This window comes from Labrus bergylta, chromosome 23 (genome assembly GCF_963930695.1).
Source record: "Labrus bergylta chromosome 23, fLabBer1.1, whole genome shotgun sequence".
Taxonomy (NCBI): Eukaryota; Metazoa; Chordata; class Actinopteri; order Labriformes; family Labridae; genus Labrus; species Labrus bergylta.
The window spans coordinates 19,407,990-19,426,082 of NC_089217.1; the positions used below are offsets into that span (position 1 = coordinate 19,407,990).

The following is an 18,093-nucleotide window of genomic DNA, read 5'->3' on the forward strand; positions in this document are numbered from 1 at the left end:
CATCCATCATCCATCCATCCATCCATCCATCTAACCATCTAACCATCCATCTAACCATCCCTCTAACCATCTATCTAACCATCTATCTAACCATCCATCATCCATCTATCCATCCATCCATCCGTCTAACCATCTAACCTTCCATCTAACATCTATCTAACCATCCATCCATCCATCTAACCAGCCATCCATCTAACCATCTAGCCATCCATCCATCCATCTAATCAGCTAACATCCATCTAACCATCCATCTAACCATCTATCTAACCATCCATCCATCCATCTAACCAGCCATCCATCTAACCATCTAACCATCCATCCATCCACTCATACATCCATCTAACCATCCATCCACTCATACATCCACTCATCCATCCATCCATCCAACCATCCATCCACTCATCCATCCACTCATCGAACCATCTAACCATCCATCCATCCATCTAACCAGCCATCTATCCATCCATCTAACCATCTATCTTACCATCCATCCATCCATCTAACCATCCATCCATCCATCTAACCATCTAACATCCATCTAACCATCCATCTATCCATCCATCTAACCATCTATCTAACCATCTATCTAACCATCCATCATCGATCTATCCATCCATCCATCCGTCTAACCATCTAACCATCCATCTAACCATCCATCCATCCATCTAACCATCCATCCATCCATCTAACCATCTAACATCCATCTAACCATCCATCTATCCATCCATCTAACCATCTATCTAACCATCCATCCATCATCCATCCATCCATCCATCCATCTAACCATCTAACCATCCATCTAACCATCACTCTAACCATCAATCTAACCATCTATCTAACCATCCATCATCCATCTATCCATCCATCCATCCGTCTAACCATCTAACCTTCCATCTAACATCTATCTAACCATCCATCCATCCATCTAACCAGCCATCCATCTAACCATCTAGCCATCCATCCATCCATCTAATCAGCTAACATCCATCTAACCATCCATCTAACCATCTATCTAACCATCCATCCATCCATCTAACCAGCCATCCATCTAACCATCTAACCATCCATCCATCCATCCACCCATCCATCTATCCATCCATTCCATTCTGGAAAAACCCCTGCACCAAAACCAACCTAACTTATTGCTTCCCATGTTAAGTTGCAGGAGCTCTACTCTGAGCTCCCTCTTGATTCTGAGCTTTTGGCTGTATCTCATTTTGACGGTTTAATTCCCAGTCTCATTCTTTTAGTCACTTTTGAAAAGTCAAGTGTGCGTGCGTGCGTGCGTGCGTGCGTGCGTGCGTGCGTGCGTTAGTAAGAGGAGGAGAAAAGAGAGAGGGAAATGCGTGCCTGAAGAGGCCAGATCACAGTCCGAATCCCGCGCCACAACTCGGAGTAATTCCCTTCATTCACAGAAACAAACCAATGGCCGAATTCAAGTTAATACGGCTTACACTGGCCTTTCTGATCAGAAGAGTAATACCCGGTTATAACGCTGTTACGCTAAACACATATAGGACGCAGCGGTCTGAAACGGGAACAAGAGTTTTAAACAGGTAAAACTCAGGAGGCAGCGGTCCAACAAAGATAAAAATTACAGTTTCTGCTTCGATCAAACAATTGTTAAAAACACTCTCTAAAGCTAATTCTGCCCAGACCTAATTAAGCCTCACTTGTGAATCGCTTTGCCTGCGATTGGTGAAAGGAAAAGAGTCCGGCGATGGAGCAGATCTTCTGTCCGTCCTGGTGCAGAGGCGTCTGATGGCGGCGAGGGTCCCTTATGGCAAGAGCGGCTTCGTTGGTTCTCCGTCGAGTGGAAAGATGTCCTTTGATGTCCTTTCGTTGCAGGACGGAATAAAACCGTTATCTTTCTGATAATCTGTTATAGTCTGACGCTCTCCGAGAAACTGAGATGCGTTCACTGGACAATCCGAGCTCGGAACTGTCCGAGAGACAGAACAATGGAAGTCTCAGAGTTTTGTCACCTGGCCTCCTTCCTGTGGGGTCTCCCTCAGGTTCCGCCCCCCCCCCCTTTCCTTTACGCGTAGGTGTGAAGTACTGCAGGGGATTCTGGGATTAAGAGTCCTTTTGGGTCTCTTTGTGATCTCAGTGAATCACTCAAATGAGGCTTCTCACAGAGGTGCAGGCCCAAGTCCATTGTTTGACTGTCCTAAGCCTGCGTGACCCAACATCTACAATATAACCCAGAAATCCAAGGACTCACTTGTGAAACCTGTTTTAATCAATGTTCTGCCACCTGTCTGATAATATCTTTTCAAACATTTCTCCAAACATGCACTTTTTGAGATGATATGTGGTCATGAACTCATCTCTCAACTCTTCTCTGAAAAGGAGGATTCATATCTTCAGAGCTTTATCTCATATCCTAGATCAGGGTTTAATCTCTCTGCAGTTATCAACAGTGTTTGTAAGCCTGTCTCTCTCAACATGAAGACTTTCCAATGCCTTTCAGAAGCCTGATGTCACTGTCATTGAATAGTCACGCACTTGCTTGAGCCATACACTCAATTAGTGTAATGAAATCTGCATAAGAAAAGGAGTCGGGACGTGTCTTAGCTGTCCCTCAGTGTCCCAGCAAACTACTGACCAATCACACTCATCAGACATGCTGGACCAAGGGTTCCTCCTCATTATCTTTCTCAGCTTTTGTTCTTTTTATGTCATTTTAATTGTTCCCTTTTTGTCAGGAACAATCTCAACATCCAACTTATCTTTCTTTATTTCTCTTACATGTAATTGATATCCATGATACTCACAAACGCTACAGTTCCCTTTATGTAAAGGTAAATGAAAAGACCTACTCTATATTCGCTCTGATGTGAGGGACAAACGGGAGCCATGTGCAGAGCTTAAAGCAGAACAGAGACATGATGGGACCAAAGCAATCGAGTGGTCTGTAAGTCTGTGCGATTACACACTGGTCCACATAATAGAAGCCCATTATCTGAGGGCCAGAGAGGAACGACAGGGGTGGCGAAGTCAGGCAGCAGATTAATGAGATTGCCATCCAGCTTGAGGAAATCACAGCTCGGACCGAGTCAAAGATATTTAGCGGAAACCGACCTGTAGAGAGACGAAAGTATACTTGAGAAGCCAAGCCTATGAACACACTTCTATCAAATTAAAAATGTTTATGGTCAATCAGATGAACCAGATTGATTTTCTTCATTTCAAGCCATTTGTTTGTTTCCATTCTTTATTGGAAACTAGATTTGAAACATGCTTCAGGTAACAGCTGAAGTAATAGAGTTTATAATGTGAATTGACTTGGAACGTTTTCCAGTTTGGTGTTTAAAGCAACTGTAAAACAATAAATCAACATCACTGACACCAACAGATGACCAACAGGCAAACGTAAAAAGGAAAAATAAATGGAGAAAAATTGAATTGTAGTTGCTTGGGCTGAGTAAAAAAGTCGATTTATCAATGCATTGCAATCTATTTTTTTCCCAATTCAGTATCGAATCATAAAAGGCATTAGCAGAGATGATTTGGCTAGTTTTTCATGGGGGCAACCCACATATTCAGCTCTGCTGCTTATCCCACAAATGCATGTTCTTTACAAATGTGGCACCATTTAAAACAGGTTTCCCAGCGGTATAAAATGTAGAAGAAGCATTGTTACAACAAAGAAATAATCTACCAAACACAAATCTCCTTACTTTTTGTGCGATGTTTATTTATTCTGCTTCAGAGAAACATTTTTTTTAATCTGATATTTCCTCTTGACTTTGCTGTCATGTGACTCCAGAGGCTGTGTCCTTCAAGCGGAAAAAACCTCCCTGAAAACAGCGTTTGAGTCTATATTGGTGAACTCATCCATCATTGATTCATATAGACACACTATTTGTATGCAAATGATCCCTCGTTAGGCTCTGAATCGGGCAGTTAATGGCGCTCTCGGGGTGATCTGTCATTCTGTGTACATGACAAGACGTTCTCATTCGCTGACATGCCTGTGCTGCTCGTCTCTCACACAGATGAGATCCAGAGTAACGCTGATCACACTGAGTGGTCTTTAGATAGCTGTTAGACACACACACACACACACACACACACACACACACTGAAACACCTGCAGCAGAGTGGCTGACATGCAGCAGGTGAGACTGGAAATTAGAATATCAGAATGCTAGTCTTTTGATTTGAACAGAAGCTATTTTTATACCAAGTATTTAAATCGTGAGCAACAAAGGGTGTTTTCATCACGCCACTGAACTGCATGACCGTTTTTCTGAGCTGTCAGACTTTCTAAAGTCCTTAAAACCTTTTTTTTTCTTTATTTATTTTTCCTATTCTTTTAACAACTGCATCTATATTTACACCACAATTGATGACAATAAGTATCATTTTGCAGCTCCTACTTGGAGATTTGAATTGTTAAGACTCAAGTTAATACAAATGCTATAGTCTGACATCAAAATATTAAAGTCTAATGAAACCATCAGCGTTTACACCGACTTATTCAATAAAGTTATTTTCAATGCCTGTAGCTGCTGCTGCCATGATAGAGTCAGACGAGCCACAGCACATATCCCACAGCAAAGATTCACAGTGAGTGATACAGTATGTTTGACTGTTAAAGAAAGAAATGTGAGGAGGTGCTGCTGAAAGAGTTATTAGTTTGTTCTCCCCATGTTAAGAGGTAAGGTTGTAGTCCTCGAAGCGGGCGACAAGGGTTCAAATCCGACCTGTGGCTCCTTACCCGCATGTAATTTCCCGCTCGCTTTCTCTCTCTCTCTCTCAGATTTCTGATTTTATCCACCCTCCTGTCTCTCCAATTAAGGAATAAAAGTCACACACACACACACACACACACACACACACACACACACACACACACACAAAAAGGAAAGCAATGTGAGATTTTTTTGTGATAAAGCAAAACTTTTGAGGAACTGGTTAAGCTCAGGAGAGCATGTGCCCCAAGAAGATGATGTCGCACTGGTCCCCTGATCCTGACGCTGATTGGTGCAGGTCATCCACCTCCCTCCCTCTCTCTCTCTCTCTCCCTCTCTCTCTCTCACCCACACACACACTAGCGTTCCAATCCAAATAAAGGTAAAAGCACCAAAAGTAATCACAAAATTATTGACTAGACTGTAGGATTATAGGATGTACCAATTTTTCCACAGGGGGGCACCAAAATCAAAGCTTAATAAAAGTGCCTCTAAGTAGCTTTGAAGTGTATTACTCCAAACATACACATTATATAAAAGTTAAATAAATATAATAAATAAAGCTTTTAAGCTTTAATTTTATCATGTGCCTTTGAATGAGCCTTAAAGCTTAAACTTTATTGTTAATGTCATTTTCATTTGCTCTTATTGCATTTTACAAGTTATTATTATATTATCTAATTCCTCTAATTGTTTTTATTTTATTGTCCTTTGATATTTGTTGTACTCTGCTTTTTATTTCTATTTCAGTATTTGAGCCTTGTATGCGTTTAGGCTGTCTTGTTGTTTTGGAGTCAACATTTCAAATGTAAATAACAACAGATGAGGTCACATGAGCGCTTCAAAATGATTTAAAACATTTAGAGCACTATGCAGGCATATGGTAGAAAATAACAAATCTTAAGGATTAAAACTTAAAAATAAGTTTATAATTAAGACAAAAGAAAGCGTCGGTCGATAAATGTAATCAGGATTATCTTTTCGTCTAATCGTCTGATTTAATGAAGCCCTATCTCTACCTCTCTCCCTTCTGCCGCTTCCTGTTCTGGTGATCAGATGATTAAGGGCGTTTCCTCGATTAAAAGATGAAACCAACCAGATTTTGCCACGGCCTCTTAACAACCAGTCATCCAGCTGCTGTCAGATTTTAAATCTGATCTCCTCTTTTCTTCTGTCGGTTCCTCTCCTCAGCTCATTCCACCGTTCTACCTTCACCACCATCACCCACGCCGGTATCTAGACTCCATTGGGGAGCATCCTATCCTGCTCTCAGTCTTACTTTCCCTTCGACTACATGAAGACCTCACGATTATGCACATTTCTCATCCTTTTCTAAACCTGTTAAAGGCATCTCATAGTTGTTAGGAATTCTGTCCTGGCTGAAATTTATAGAGCGTCAAGATGAGACACTTGTGCAATCAGAAACATTTTGATCATCAGCAGGTGGCACCAGCATGAAATCAAACTTCTCAACTTGGTACTGTAAATACCTCGCAGAGCTAAACCCACCGACATCCACTCCTTCACATTTTGGTTTGTCATATTTTAAGACTTCCTTTCAAGTAAAAATAGCTTCTGTTCAAATCAAAAGACTAGCATTCAGATATTCTAATTTCCAGTCTCACCTGCTGCATGTCAGCCACTCTGCTGCAGGTGTTTCAGTGTGTGTGTGTGTGTGTGTGTGTGTGTGTGTGTGTGTGTGTGTGTCTGTGTGTGTGTGTCTGTGTGTCTGTGTGTGTGAAAATAAGAGCAGGCCTTTGTGTGTGTGTGGTTACGTCAAGCACTGCACGCTCAGAGCTTTATAAGGAAAAAGGGAATAAATAGCACTGGCATAGTTGGCTTCTTTACCACGACTAAAAGGCCACCCACGTCAAACCACGAGGAACATCACTGAAAGAGAAGAGTTTGAAAGAGACAAGTGTCAATGGAGCGACAGGTACATCGTGTGTCTTTGTACACTCTCTTTATTTACCTTTTTTCTCAGACTGAAGCCGTCACTTCTCTTTGATATTAATCCCTTATATTTGTTCCTCCTTTAGTCTTCTACCCTCACACAAAGACCCTCCCTCATGTTCATCAACATCAACCCTAAACCCTCCTTCTCCATGGTCAACTCCAGATGTGCTGTTTGAGTTTGTTTTGTTTTTTTGAGTAGTTTTTTTTTCTTGCTGTAGGCTGCACCATGTTACAGCTAAGATAAGCCAAGACAGAAAAAAAAGAAAAGAGAAGAAGACCAGCTGTACCTAAGCAACCAGGAGCACAAGCTGTTCTCATTTCTGTGAGAAGAGAAAGCGTTCAGTTTTAATCAGAAATTACCAAAATGTAACAAAAACAGGATTCAGCCCCATGAGGACACAAAAGGTTCCTCTATGCCCTGCCCATGTGGCAACTTTCTCCCTATATATTGAGCCTTTTTTTTTTCTTTTCGTTTTACCATAACAGTTCCAGCAATCAATGACAATTGTCAACTATCATCGTTTGATTGGCTTATATATCCTTAGAAATGGAGGCTAATTTCTCAGCAATTTCGATGTAGCCAGCAGTTTGAGTTTAATGATGTAAGGTCGGGGCTTCCTTCTTTTTGCATCGTTTACAGTGTAGACGTAAACACCATAAGGTCATGGTCCATAACATCCCACAAGTAGATCACGTTCATTTGTTTCTGGTGAATCTAAGCTTTAAAGGTCACATATTCTCCCCCCTTTTCAACAACTTTAAATAAGTCTCAAAGCTCCCCAAAACATGTGTGTGAAGTTTCTTGTTCGAAATCCACTCTGATCCTGTATTTGACCATTTCTATAAACCCTTCTATTTCAGCCCTGCTCAGAACAGGCTGTTTCTGTGTCTGTACCTTTAAATGTAAATGAGCTGTGTCTGACCACGCCCCCTCTCTGGAAGGGCTTGTTTGTACTCTGGCTTTCTCGCTCCATGTCCTATTGTTTACGGAGAGAAGTCAGACTCAGAGGGCAGAACAAACACCTAGCTGTGGGAGTGTCACCCACCTGGGGGGAGGGGCTACTGCCCTTTGTGATGTCATGAAGGGAAAATCATCAAACGGCCTGTTTGAGCACACAATTTCTGAAAAGTGGAGCAGGTAAAAGACAGAGAGGATGGACTTTTCTCATAATTGGGGGGTAGTAGACAGACTACATGGTGAAGTGGATTTTGTATAATATATGACCTTTAACTGTAAATTGTAAGTTACACAGAGGCTTCAATCTGACTTAAAAAAAGAAATACATATTCTTTTGCTTTACTTGTGTTAAGTTTGCTGAAATTAAATCATGATGCAGATATGTAAAAAGTTCATGTCAAGCTTTGTCATTTTTGTCTTCAAGAGGAGAAGAAAACAACTTTTCTAAGCGTTTGTTTGACGTGGCACTGGTTAAGTTCAGTTGGTAAAGCCCTATGTACAGAAGTCCTTGTCGCACTGATTCCAGGTTAGACTCCGGGTCCTGACGCCATTTGGTGCATGTCACCCCCCACTCTCTCTCCCCACCTTTCCTGTCCATCTACTTTGTTCTATCAAATAAAGGCAAATAATACTTATAACCTTGATAAAGGTTTGTTAAACTGAGGGTTGACTCGATCATTTCTGATGGGGTCGTTGTGGAATCATAGCAGTATTGCAGTGCAGTTACCAGTTGAGTTCATTTGGTTCAGGTATAACAGATGTGGGCTCATGATTTGTTTTTGTGTGATGCACAGACATCAGACAAATTACACTCCAGGTTCCCTCTCACAGAAACAAGCACTTAAGCTAACATCGCTGCTAATGGAAAACTTTGATAAGAAGTGGAGTCATGCATGAGCCTTGTGCAACATGTTCCTAAATTAAAAAAGGGAAAGGGAGAGTCTTTGGACTAAAGTGATATCATCCCCGCAGCTGACATACTTTACGATCTCGTGTCTCTTCTCTCCGCCCAACTGGGTCACCTTTGTTTAACTGAAAGTGATGAGTCACTGCCTGCTCTCAATAGTCCTCGGATGATGTTATCTAACTCACCTTTACTGCAGATCGTCTGTCCACTCGCTGCAGCTCAACAGAACGTATGTGACTGTGTGAGGAGGGCATTCAAACATCCCTGCTCTGTTGTCTATTTTTTATTAACCTGTCATGTGCATCAATCAATCAACCAGTCATTATTTGTATAACGCCAACTCAGAACAAGTGTGATCTCAAGACGCTTTACAAAAAGAGCATATAGGACAATATGCAGGAAGGATTTCTCCTTTGTATTCCTCACGTTCTTGTTGTCCACACTTCCTCTCTGCTGAGGTGGAGGTCGGAGCAGGCCGTGCATGAACAAGGACGGCAATGGTCTAGGGGACGACACAGTCCGATGGCGGCGGCCGGGCGTCATGTGTTGGTTGGGACGACACGGTCCGATGGTGTAGACTGGGTGTCGGGCGATGGGAGCGAGACGACACAGTCCGATGGCGCATGCCTCGGTGTGTTTTGCCATTCGGCCCTGTCAGTAAATAAGTAAATGTTCTAACCCAGCTTTTGGTCTTCCCTGTGGTGGAATTTCTGTACCTATGTATTAAGATTTAAGTGTACTAACATCATTATGTTTATTCACTGTTCTGATGTCAGTCAGACCTGATAGAGTTCAGCTGTGACTAGAAAGCAAAGACAGCTTAGTGTGTCGAGGGTCTTCCCCTTTATATCTGCATGTTTGGTAGACTTAGTGTCTCTTCCAAACAGATTAGTTTAGGTCAGTATGAATCTGACGTCAATAACGTCTTTTCCATATATGCAAAGCCTGTGGAAGAGTTTGGGGGAATTTGCATAGCAGGGACACACATGTTCTTCCTACTCCACCTCTGCTCCAGAGTATTCTTGCATGTATAAACTTTCTTCAATTTAAGCCATCTGAGTCAACTAAATCGTTGCGAGTGTGAAGTCAAGTTCCCCAACAATTAGGTCTTGGAGGTCTCTGTCTAGTCTCCAAATCAAAAATCATTTTTACTTGGTCTTGTCTCAGTCTCTGATTATGAATCAAGACCAGTCAAGACCACCAGCGTCTATTTTTCTATGTCATTACTGAGATTAGAATAAAAACACCCCTTTCTAAAAAAAACAAATAATTCCAATTCATAAGTAGTTTCATTTTTAATCCACCGGTTATGGCCTGTAGCTCCTTTCCTGCATGTCATTCCCCTCTTGCTCTCTCTCTCTCCTTGATTCCTGACTCTATCCACTGTCCTATCTCCAAATAAAGGCATAAAAAGCCCAAAATAACCTTTAAAAAAAATGGATGCTGCTGATCTTCGGCACACAAACACACAAATCAAATCTCACAGGCGTTGAGTTGTCATGGAGCAACATTTGTTGATATCCTCTTGTGAACGCTGACATCATGCAGCCCCTCCCCGCCTGTCTAAAGATACAAGTCTTTCAACCCTGGTTCTGTTGGATCCAATGGAAATGAGAAACAACGTGTCGTATCCAGGCAACAAGTTTGTTGCCAGGTGACAGATACAGAGGTCCTGAGACCAGAGTGTGCACGCAACAATTCAACAGGAAAAAGACGAAGCAGAGCATCATTCACCTCCTGCAGCTCACACGTCTTTGTTGATCCTGCTTTGATCGTCCTTTTAAAAGCAAACATAGCATAGCAGTCATATGAGCTGTAAACTCCCTTCTGTTCTTTAGACGCAATAAATCCATCATCCATTGCACAGGAGCGAACGAAGAAGCTGTAAAACTATCGCAGGAGACTGATTTATGCACCTTTCCCTCGAACCTTAATCAGCCTGCCTAATTGCTGCATGGAATCATGATGAACACACACTGACGGCTTATCAGAGGAGACACATCCGCCAGCAAATATGAAAACAGCCGTAAGTGGAGGGATTATCAAAAGTGTTTCTGCCACAGCGCCGGGCCTTTCATGTGGCAGCCACGAGCAAAGATAATGATCATTTCCTTCATCTGACAAATCCACCGCCACCATTAAAGGCTTTTATTCTCCACCCGGAGCGACTGTGTGTGTGTGGGGAGCTGGTGTATTTTCGCTTTGATTAAGCTGGAGCCACTTTAGCAGAGGGGACATTTGTTAACTGAGAAAGTCAGATATGTAAGGAAAATATTTAATGGTTTGCTGCTCCTGATGTATATGGGACATTAAAGCTGCTCCTAAAGCTGCTGTGAGGAGTTCTGAACAAACACTGATGTCTTTATATGACCTACAACAGCAAACAGAGACCATCAGATGTAGTTATTGTTAATGCCTTTTTTTATGGCTACCGCTGGGTCTGCATCAGTGTTTGGCCCAAGGACACTTTGACATGTGACCACAGGAGCTGGGGATCGATGGATGGATGCATGTCGTAGGGCTGGGTATTTCCCACAACGCCACAATACAGAGGCCACGATGGATTAACACCAGAACTCCTACAACAGCTGTTCTTTATTGTTGAGGCATATCAAAGGAAGAATATGCTACTTTTTTCATCCAGCAGATGTCGCCCTTGAGCACCAGCAGGAAACCAAAACAACTTGTGCTGCATCGTTGTGTTAGCATACTAATGCTAGCAATCTTTATTATGCTCGTATCTTCACACTGCGTGTAAATTTATCTGAAATGAGCGTGATCTAGAAACACAGTTAAGCAGTGAGTACAGTATGTTATTCTTCTTTTCTCTAGTCCCTCAATTAAACAACTTTTATACAGGAGGGGAAGAGCCAGCCGGCTGGCCGGCCGTCCCGGCAATGTAAACAAAGTGTAGATATGGCTCAGAAAGCATCACAGACAGTGGGACTCGGGTGTCACACTCATTGTAGACAGTCATGATTTAGTATCTATCTATCTATCTACAGAGTTATTTTCAGAGGATATACTTGATTTCTACATTTAAGTGTAAAAAAATATCTCATATTCTTCCTTTAAGGATCCTACAGCTTAAAACACTTAATTTCAGGTCCTCAGAGATCCTAGAAATACATTCAAATATTTTAATCGCAGAGCTGTGGCTAAGGTGATATTGTGAACCGCACCATGGGGCAATTGTCTTTCTAAACTGTCATCATAGCTTTGCAGCCAAATCCATTCTGTATTCTCCAATGATGCATGTATTTGCAAGGAGCACATGGCGATATATTGGCATATTGATTTTTGGAGCACAGCCCTACTGTGTATACTTAGTAGCGTTGTGCATGATTTGCTTCCAGGGCAGTATTGTCTCAAGTCCAACATGGTCGCACGCTTGCACTTGATTTGCAAAGTGGGGATTTACAAATGTCTCATTGAATCTCATTCTCACAGCATTTCTGTGTCATCGCTTGTTTTATTCCTGATCCAACAATCCAAGTTTTGTTGTTGTTTGTGAAAAATAAATGTATCATGATGGATTACGAGTAGATTGAGAGGTGTAGGTGTTATTTTTATCCAGCTTCTTCCTCTGCACATAAATTGCTATAAAAATCAGTCAATTCAGACACCAGACTCCTTTTTTTCCGATCAAAAGCATGTTTAACAGGTCTGCTAATTCCTCACAACTTTATTGTCACATAGACATATCCATCCATCCATCCATCCAATTTCTTCCACTTATCCGAGGTCGGTCAGTTAATCAACCCAGACCCTCTCCCCAACAATGTTTTCCAGCTCCTTCTGGGGGATTCTGAGGCGTTCCCAGGATAGGGTCTGGGTCTAACCCAGGGGTCTCCTCCCAGTTGAGCGTGCCCGGAAAACCTCCAAAGGGAGGCGTCCAGGAGTCATCTTAATCTACCTCAACTGGCTCCTTCAGACGCAAAGGAGTAGTGGCTCTACTCAGATCTGCCCTCCGAACGTCTGAGCTCCTCACCCTCTCTCTAAGTCTGAGCCCAGAGACCCCCTGCAGGGGAAACTCATTTTGGCTGCTTGTATCCACGATCTCATTCTATCGTTCACTACTCTTAACTCATGACCATAGCTGAGAGATGTGACAAATATCGACCTGTAAATCGAGAGCTTTGCCTTCAGGATCAGCTCCCCCATCAGCTAAAATGTGCTAAATTACAAAGTGCATGTCTTTGTTTTTATTTTGATATTAACACAGAAACAGAGACTGATTTTTCCTCTGAATGAAGCTCTGAACAAACATCCAGAAAACCCTCAAAGTCAAAACAGTCATGTCGTATTTGACCCTCTGATTTCTCACCTGATCACCCTTTAAACCTGCTGCCACCACATGAACCAAACATCTGCTGCCACCTACTGGTTATGTGTGGTAAAAGCAGTAAATATTTCACATGTAACAGAGAAGTTAAGACATTCAAACCATTCTACACGTGTTCTGGGTTTCTTGATGATTTGACTGGTTTAGGATTAATGAGGCAGATTTGTATCAGTGGAATTTAAAAACAAACCCTTAAATTATTTGATACAGTTTACTGATGTCGTCGTGTTTTTGAGGTCAGGGGTGTAACTGTACCTGCAAAAACATATATTCTCATTTACCCCTAAGAGTGTCTCTCATAGAGGGGCCATTAGTTTCATTCTTAAACAGAGTAAAGAGGACATATAGTCTGTGTACCACCCACTGGAACTCTCTCTCCCAGCAGTTATCCTAAATGCTACATCTTTGGATATATTCTCTCATGTCTCTTAGGTTCCTCGGGATCGTTGGTGGGTGGCCTGCTTGGACGCCCCACCCCCCCTCCAGTCCCGTTTGTCCCCATCCTTCTTCCTGCATCTTACCCCATCTCCCCCTATCCCATTCTTCAAGCCCAACAGTTTCAGAAGATGGCTGTTCCTCATGAGTCTGGATTTGCCCAAGAAAATAATAATAATAATAACCATAATAATAATAAATTGGTCTTATATAGCGCTTTTCTAGACCCTCAAAGATGCTTTAACAAGGAATAACAATAAAAACAAAACAAAGACAATGAGGACAGTACAACAAAGAAATAATGTAAAGGAAGGAGGATGAGAGTCAGTGGTTGTAGGCGGTGTTGTTGAGGTGAGCTTTTAGGGATTTCTTGAAGGAAGTGAGTGTGGAGGAGTCTCTGATGTTTTTTGGAGTGAGTTCCAGAGGGTGGGAGCAGCAATGGAGAAGGCCCTGTCCCCCCAGGACCGATGGTTTGTCCTGCAGGGGGAGGACAGAAGGTTTGAGTCAGCAGACATGAGAGTGTGGGTTGGAGTTGGAGGAGCTGAGACAGGTAAAGGGGGAGGAGCCAGGTTGTGAAGGGCTTTGTAGGAGAGGATGAGGAGTTTGAAGTTGATACGCTGGGGGATGGGCAGCCAGTGGAGGTCATGAAGGACGGAGGTGGCAGGTGAATGGGGCAGGGCCGACTACTTTAGAAAATAGAACACAGGCCTTTAACTCTGTCAGATCTATACTATGATCTTGTTATGGATTGATTGTTTTCTACTTTTCTTTCTCCACTGTGGTATTTAAATGTTTAATCCCGTTATTGCTATCATTATTATTTGTCCTTTTATTTTTTGTTAATTTGAGCTGCCTATATACTTTTTTTTTTACTGTAAATGTTTCTATGTTCATTTAAAATACAAGACCCATGGGAGGGGGGGAAGGGGGGGATGGCTATGAAAACTCCAGGTTTGCAGGGTTGTGTTGTCATCCTCTTCTTTTTTAATTTATTTTATTTTTGCATTGTAATTATGACAATGAAATGGATGTATGAATTACTACCTAATGAATTTATTGGATGATATACACCTGTAAAGGCTGTCAAAATAAATAAAAAGTTGGTCAAAAAAAAAAAAAAATGAAGAACGGGGGTGATGTGGTCTCTGGTGGGGCAGTGTGTGAGGAGCAGCGGAGTTCTGGATGTATTGAAGTTTCTTGAGTGTATTAGATGGTGAGCCATAGAGGAGACTGTTGCAGTAGTCTAGTCTGGACATGATGAATGTGTGGGTGAGGGTCTCGGCAGCTGAGAATGAGAGGAGATGAGATGAGAAGTTTTTGTCTTGTAACTTTGCTCAATGTTGCTTAATGCTCATGATGGATTAACGCCGGGCCTTTATAATATAACAATGAGTAAGGTCTTCTACCTGCTTTTTGAAAAGTGTCTCCAGATAACATTTGTAATGAATTGGTGACATACAGATTGATGCCAGCTTAGGAACTTTTAGTTAAGTGTTGCTTTGTTTGTGTTTTTCTGTTTTAAAGAACCCATGTGTCCCTTGAAAGGCGCTTTTTAAATTCAGGATATAATTATTATTGTTATTTTTATTCAAGATGCAGTCAGAATTTGATATCTTTCTCATGTAAGTTCAGCTGCAGTTGCTGTTTCTTATAAACACCATCACAGTATTGGGGCGGCTGTGGCTCAGTTGGTAGAGTCGGTCCTTTCTCAACAGGAAGGTTGTGGGTTTGATCCCCAGCTCCTGCAGCAACATGTCTGATGTGTCCTTGGGTAAGACACCCCAAGTTGCTCCCGCTGCTTCATCAGCGGCATGTGAATGGATGAGTTGATACTCATAATCACTTTACTCAGCAGCCTCTACCATCAGTGTGTGAATGTGAAGGTGTGACCTGTTGTGTTAAAGCACTTTGAGTTGTCAGAAGACTAGAAAATAAATATACAAGCTCAAGTCCATTAACCATTTATTCTTTGAATGCTCTTTTTGCATTTCTTTTTTTTCTTTTTTGTGCCTTTATTGTAGAGATAGGACAATGGATAGAGTGCAAAATCAGAGAGAGAGAGAGTGGGGAACAAATTGCGGGAAAGGAGCCACAGGTTGGGTTCAAACCTGGGCTGCCCGCTTGGAGGACTATAGTCTCTGTACAGTGGCGCAGTAACCACTACACTACCAGCGCCTGTTTTTATGCATTTCTTATGCAAGAATTAAATTTTGAATTTTCCAGGTCCGTGTTTTTTTTTTTAGTTATGAAGCGTCTCACATTACATGCTGTTCTGTAACTACTTTTTAATTCTGTCCTTTTATTAATACTTCATCTAAACATGAAGCTTTTAATCTTTGTGGGGAAACAGGGTGTGGACACCATCTAGTGGACAAACTTTGTCATGACTATAACTGTCCAAAAGACTCGTCTTGACCTGCATTTCTATATTTTACAGTATTTTATGAACAAAACATATTCGGTACCTAGCTTACCCCTCCTTTCTTTCTTAAATGCTCAGAAATTTCCACTTATAACTTATTTTTCTCACAGTCGTTTGCATTAAAAGAGCAAACTCATTTTAGTAACTCCACCTGCTTCATCTTTATTCACATTCCAGTTACAGTCAAACAAATGATTTCAATGAATCACAACCTCATTCATTTATAATGAAAAATGACAAAGAAAGAATCTCCATTTGAACATCAACATTAGGGGCCTAACGGTCACTCCAGGAAAGATTTTCTTCACTTTGATTTATAGGAAAACATTGAAACAGAAATCAAACTACAATGCAGAAAATCTAGGATTAGGAATCCTGAATTAGCTGAACTCATGCTGTTCCAAACCCAAACTATTTTAACACAACATCACTTCTTACAGTTAATGTAAAAGAACAAAAAAAAAAGGACACTCTGTGATTCTGTACTGGTAGAGAACATTATGCTTTAAGTGTTTTGAATCCCGAATGTTCTTGTTCAGATCCCCCTCCTCAGAAAACCTCCAGGTCGACGGAGTTGTAGACCACCGCCGTCTCCTCAATCCCCACAGCAGCTTCCTCCTGCACCTCCTCTTCCTCGTCCGCGCCGTCCTCCAACGACTCCAAGGCCTCGTTGGTATCGCTGGCAAAAGTCTCCCTGGAGCCGTCGTCGTGCTCCTGCAGGTTCAGCGTGCCGATGGCCTGCTTCATCTTCTTGGCCACCACATGCCGCCTCCTCTTCTGGGCGGCCCTCTTGCTCTTACAATCTCTCTGCTGCTCCTCCAGGAAGATCTTCCTCACCTGGCCCTTGCTGATGCTGGGCGTGTTCTTCAGCAGGTTGAGGTACACCCCGCCTGGCGTCCGTCGTCTGCTGCCATCCATCGTGTACACACCTCCCGTTTCCTCCAGCGTCGCCGTTTCTCCGAGCAGTTCGATAGCTTTTTTCTTGCCGATGACTTTGACCACGCGCTCTATCAGGTCCGTCTTAGGCTCCTGCAGCCTGTGTGCGATCTCCTCCGCCACCTTATCATCAGGGTCATCCTCTGTGATCTCATACCGGCCTTTAATGTCCATCTCAGCTCTGGGGCCCAGCCTCTCTTTAGCCGACCTCTTCCTCTTTGCGTCACCTCCTGCACGCTCGTCTGAGTTCCTCTCCTTCATGTACTCCTCCAGCTGAGCGTCCAGCATGCTCACCTCTCCTTCGTCCTTGGACTGCTTCTCCATCTCCCTCTCCTTCTCCATTATCTTTTTAGCCAGGACGAAGTTATACGTCTCCACGTTCCTGCTGGACATGCTAACCTCGCCCTCCATGCCGAATATACCCAGCTCTGCAGCCACGGCATCCTGGCACTGCTCCTGCACCACGGAGCCCCAGATGTTGTTCACCTTTCGGCCTGCCTGTGCTCCGAAGTCGGGCATGCGGTTGACGCCGGCGGCTGGTGGCTGCTGAGGAGCGCTGGAAACTTTCTGGCGTTTCCTGCGCCACACAGCCGCCTCCTCGTCCGAAGAGTCCGCGTCGCTGCCGCTGGACTCCACCGCCTTTGCAGTGCTGCGGTACGCGGCTGCAGGAGGCTGGGAGGCGGCTCTGCTGGAGAAGGGTTGACCGCTGAATGCTGGAGGAGCCTGGGGTCGAGGCTGTGCTACTAGTGTCCCCATCTCAGTATCCGAGCCGGACCCGGAGAGCTCTCCATCCTCCAGATCGCCGCCCATCAGATCTCCGACATCCGCCATTTCTAGTCTGGAAGATAACGTCAGTGTTTATTTAATGCATTAGCTAAAGTTGATGCCACTCCTCAGCAGCAACAGCTAGCTGAAGTGTAACACCACTAGCAGCTTAGCGACAACACACAACTTCAAATAAACCTTCAAAAAGACTCTAACAGGAATACCTTCAATACTCAGACACAGCAGCGGATAATCCCATCAAGACGGAAATGTTTTCAGCTCTGTTCAGCTCTTCCTCTGCGAGCTGTTGAAATCAGGTCGGTTATCAACACAGAAAAACTTGAAACCTCCTGAAGAAATCTTCGCGCTAAGCTAAAACCACACTTCCGCCTTCCACCTGTCACACACCCTTTCAGAATAAAAGCGAGAGTCAAAGAATATAGAAAACTGTCTTTATTTAACACCAAGATAATCCTTACTTCAACAATGTTTATTGTATAATAGTGTTACATGTTGTCCTGTTGTGTGCACGTAACATTTACTACAATAGGTTATTGTATACATGCTTTTACTAATACATGTTTAAGATTTACAGTCTATGATATAAGTACTACCACATCTGTTAATTGTATAACACTGACAATGAGTTAAGATAATAATAATAATAAT

The 18,093-nt window shown here is 42.7% G+C and overlaps 1 protein-coding gene across 1 annotated transcript; it reads right to left on the bottom strand.

Annotated features, from left to right (window-relative positions):
• Positions 1-15,856: 15,856 nt before the first annotated feature.
• Positions 15,857-17,808, bottom strand: phax (phosphorylated adaptor for RNA export). The gene is made up of 2 exons (XM_020647153.3): positions 17,649-17,808; positions 15,857-17,497 (listed from the first exon to the last, which is right to left on the bottom strand). Exon 2 carries the CDS (start codon positions 17,488-17,490, stop codon positions 16,273-16,275), a length of 1,218 nt encoding a protein of 405 aa, XP_020502809.1. The 5' UTR covers positions 17,491-17,497; positions 17,649-17,808; the 3' UTR covers positions 15,857-16,272.
• Between the last annotated feature and the right edge of the window lie 285 nt (positions 17,809-18,093).

Bases quoted from the DNA above. Each gene is read 5' to 3' on its own strand.
- phax (XM_020647153.3), bottom strand. From the start codon at position 17,490: ATGGCGGATGTCGGAGATCTGATGGGCGGCGATCTGGAGGATGGAGAG.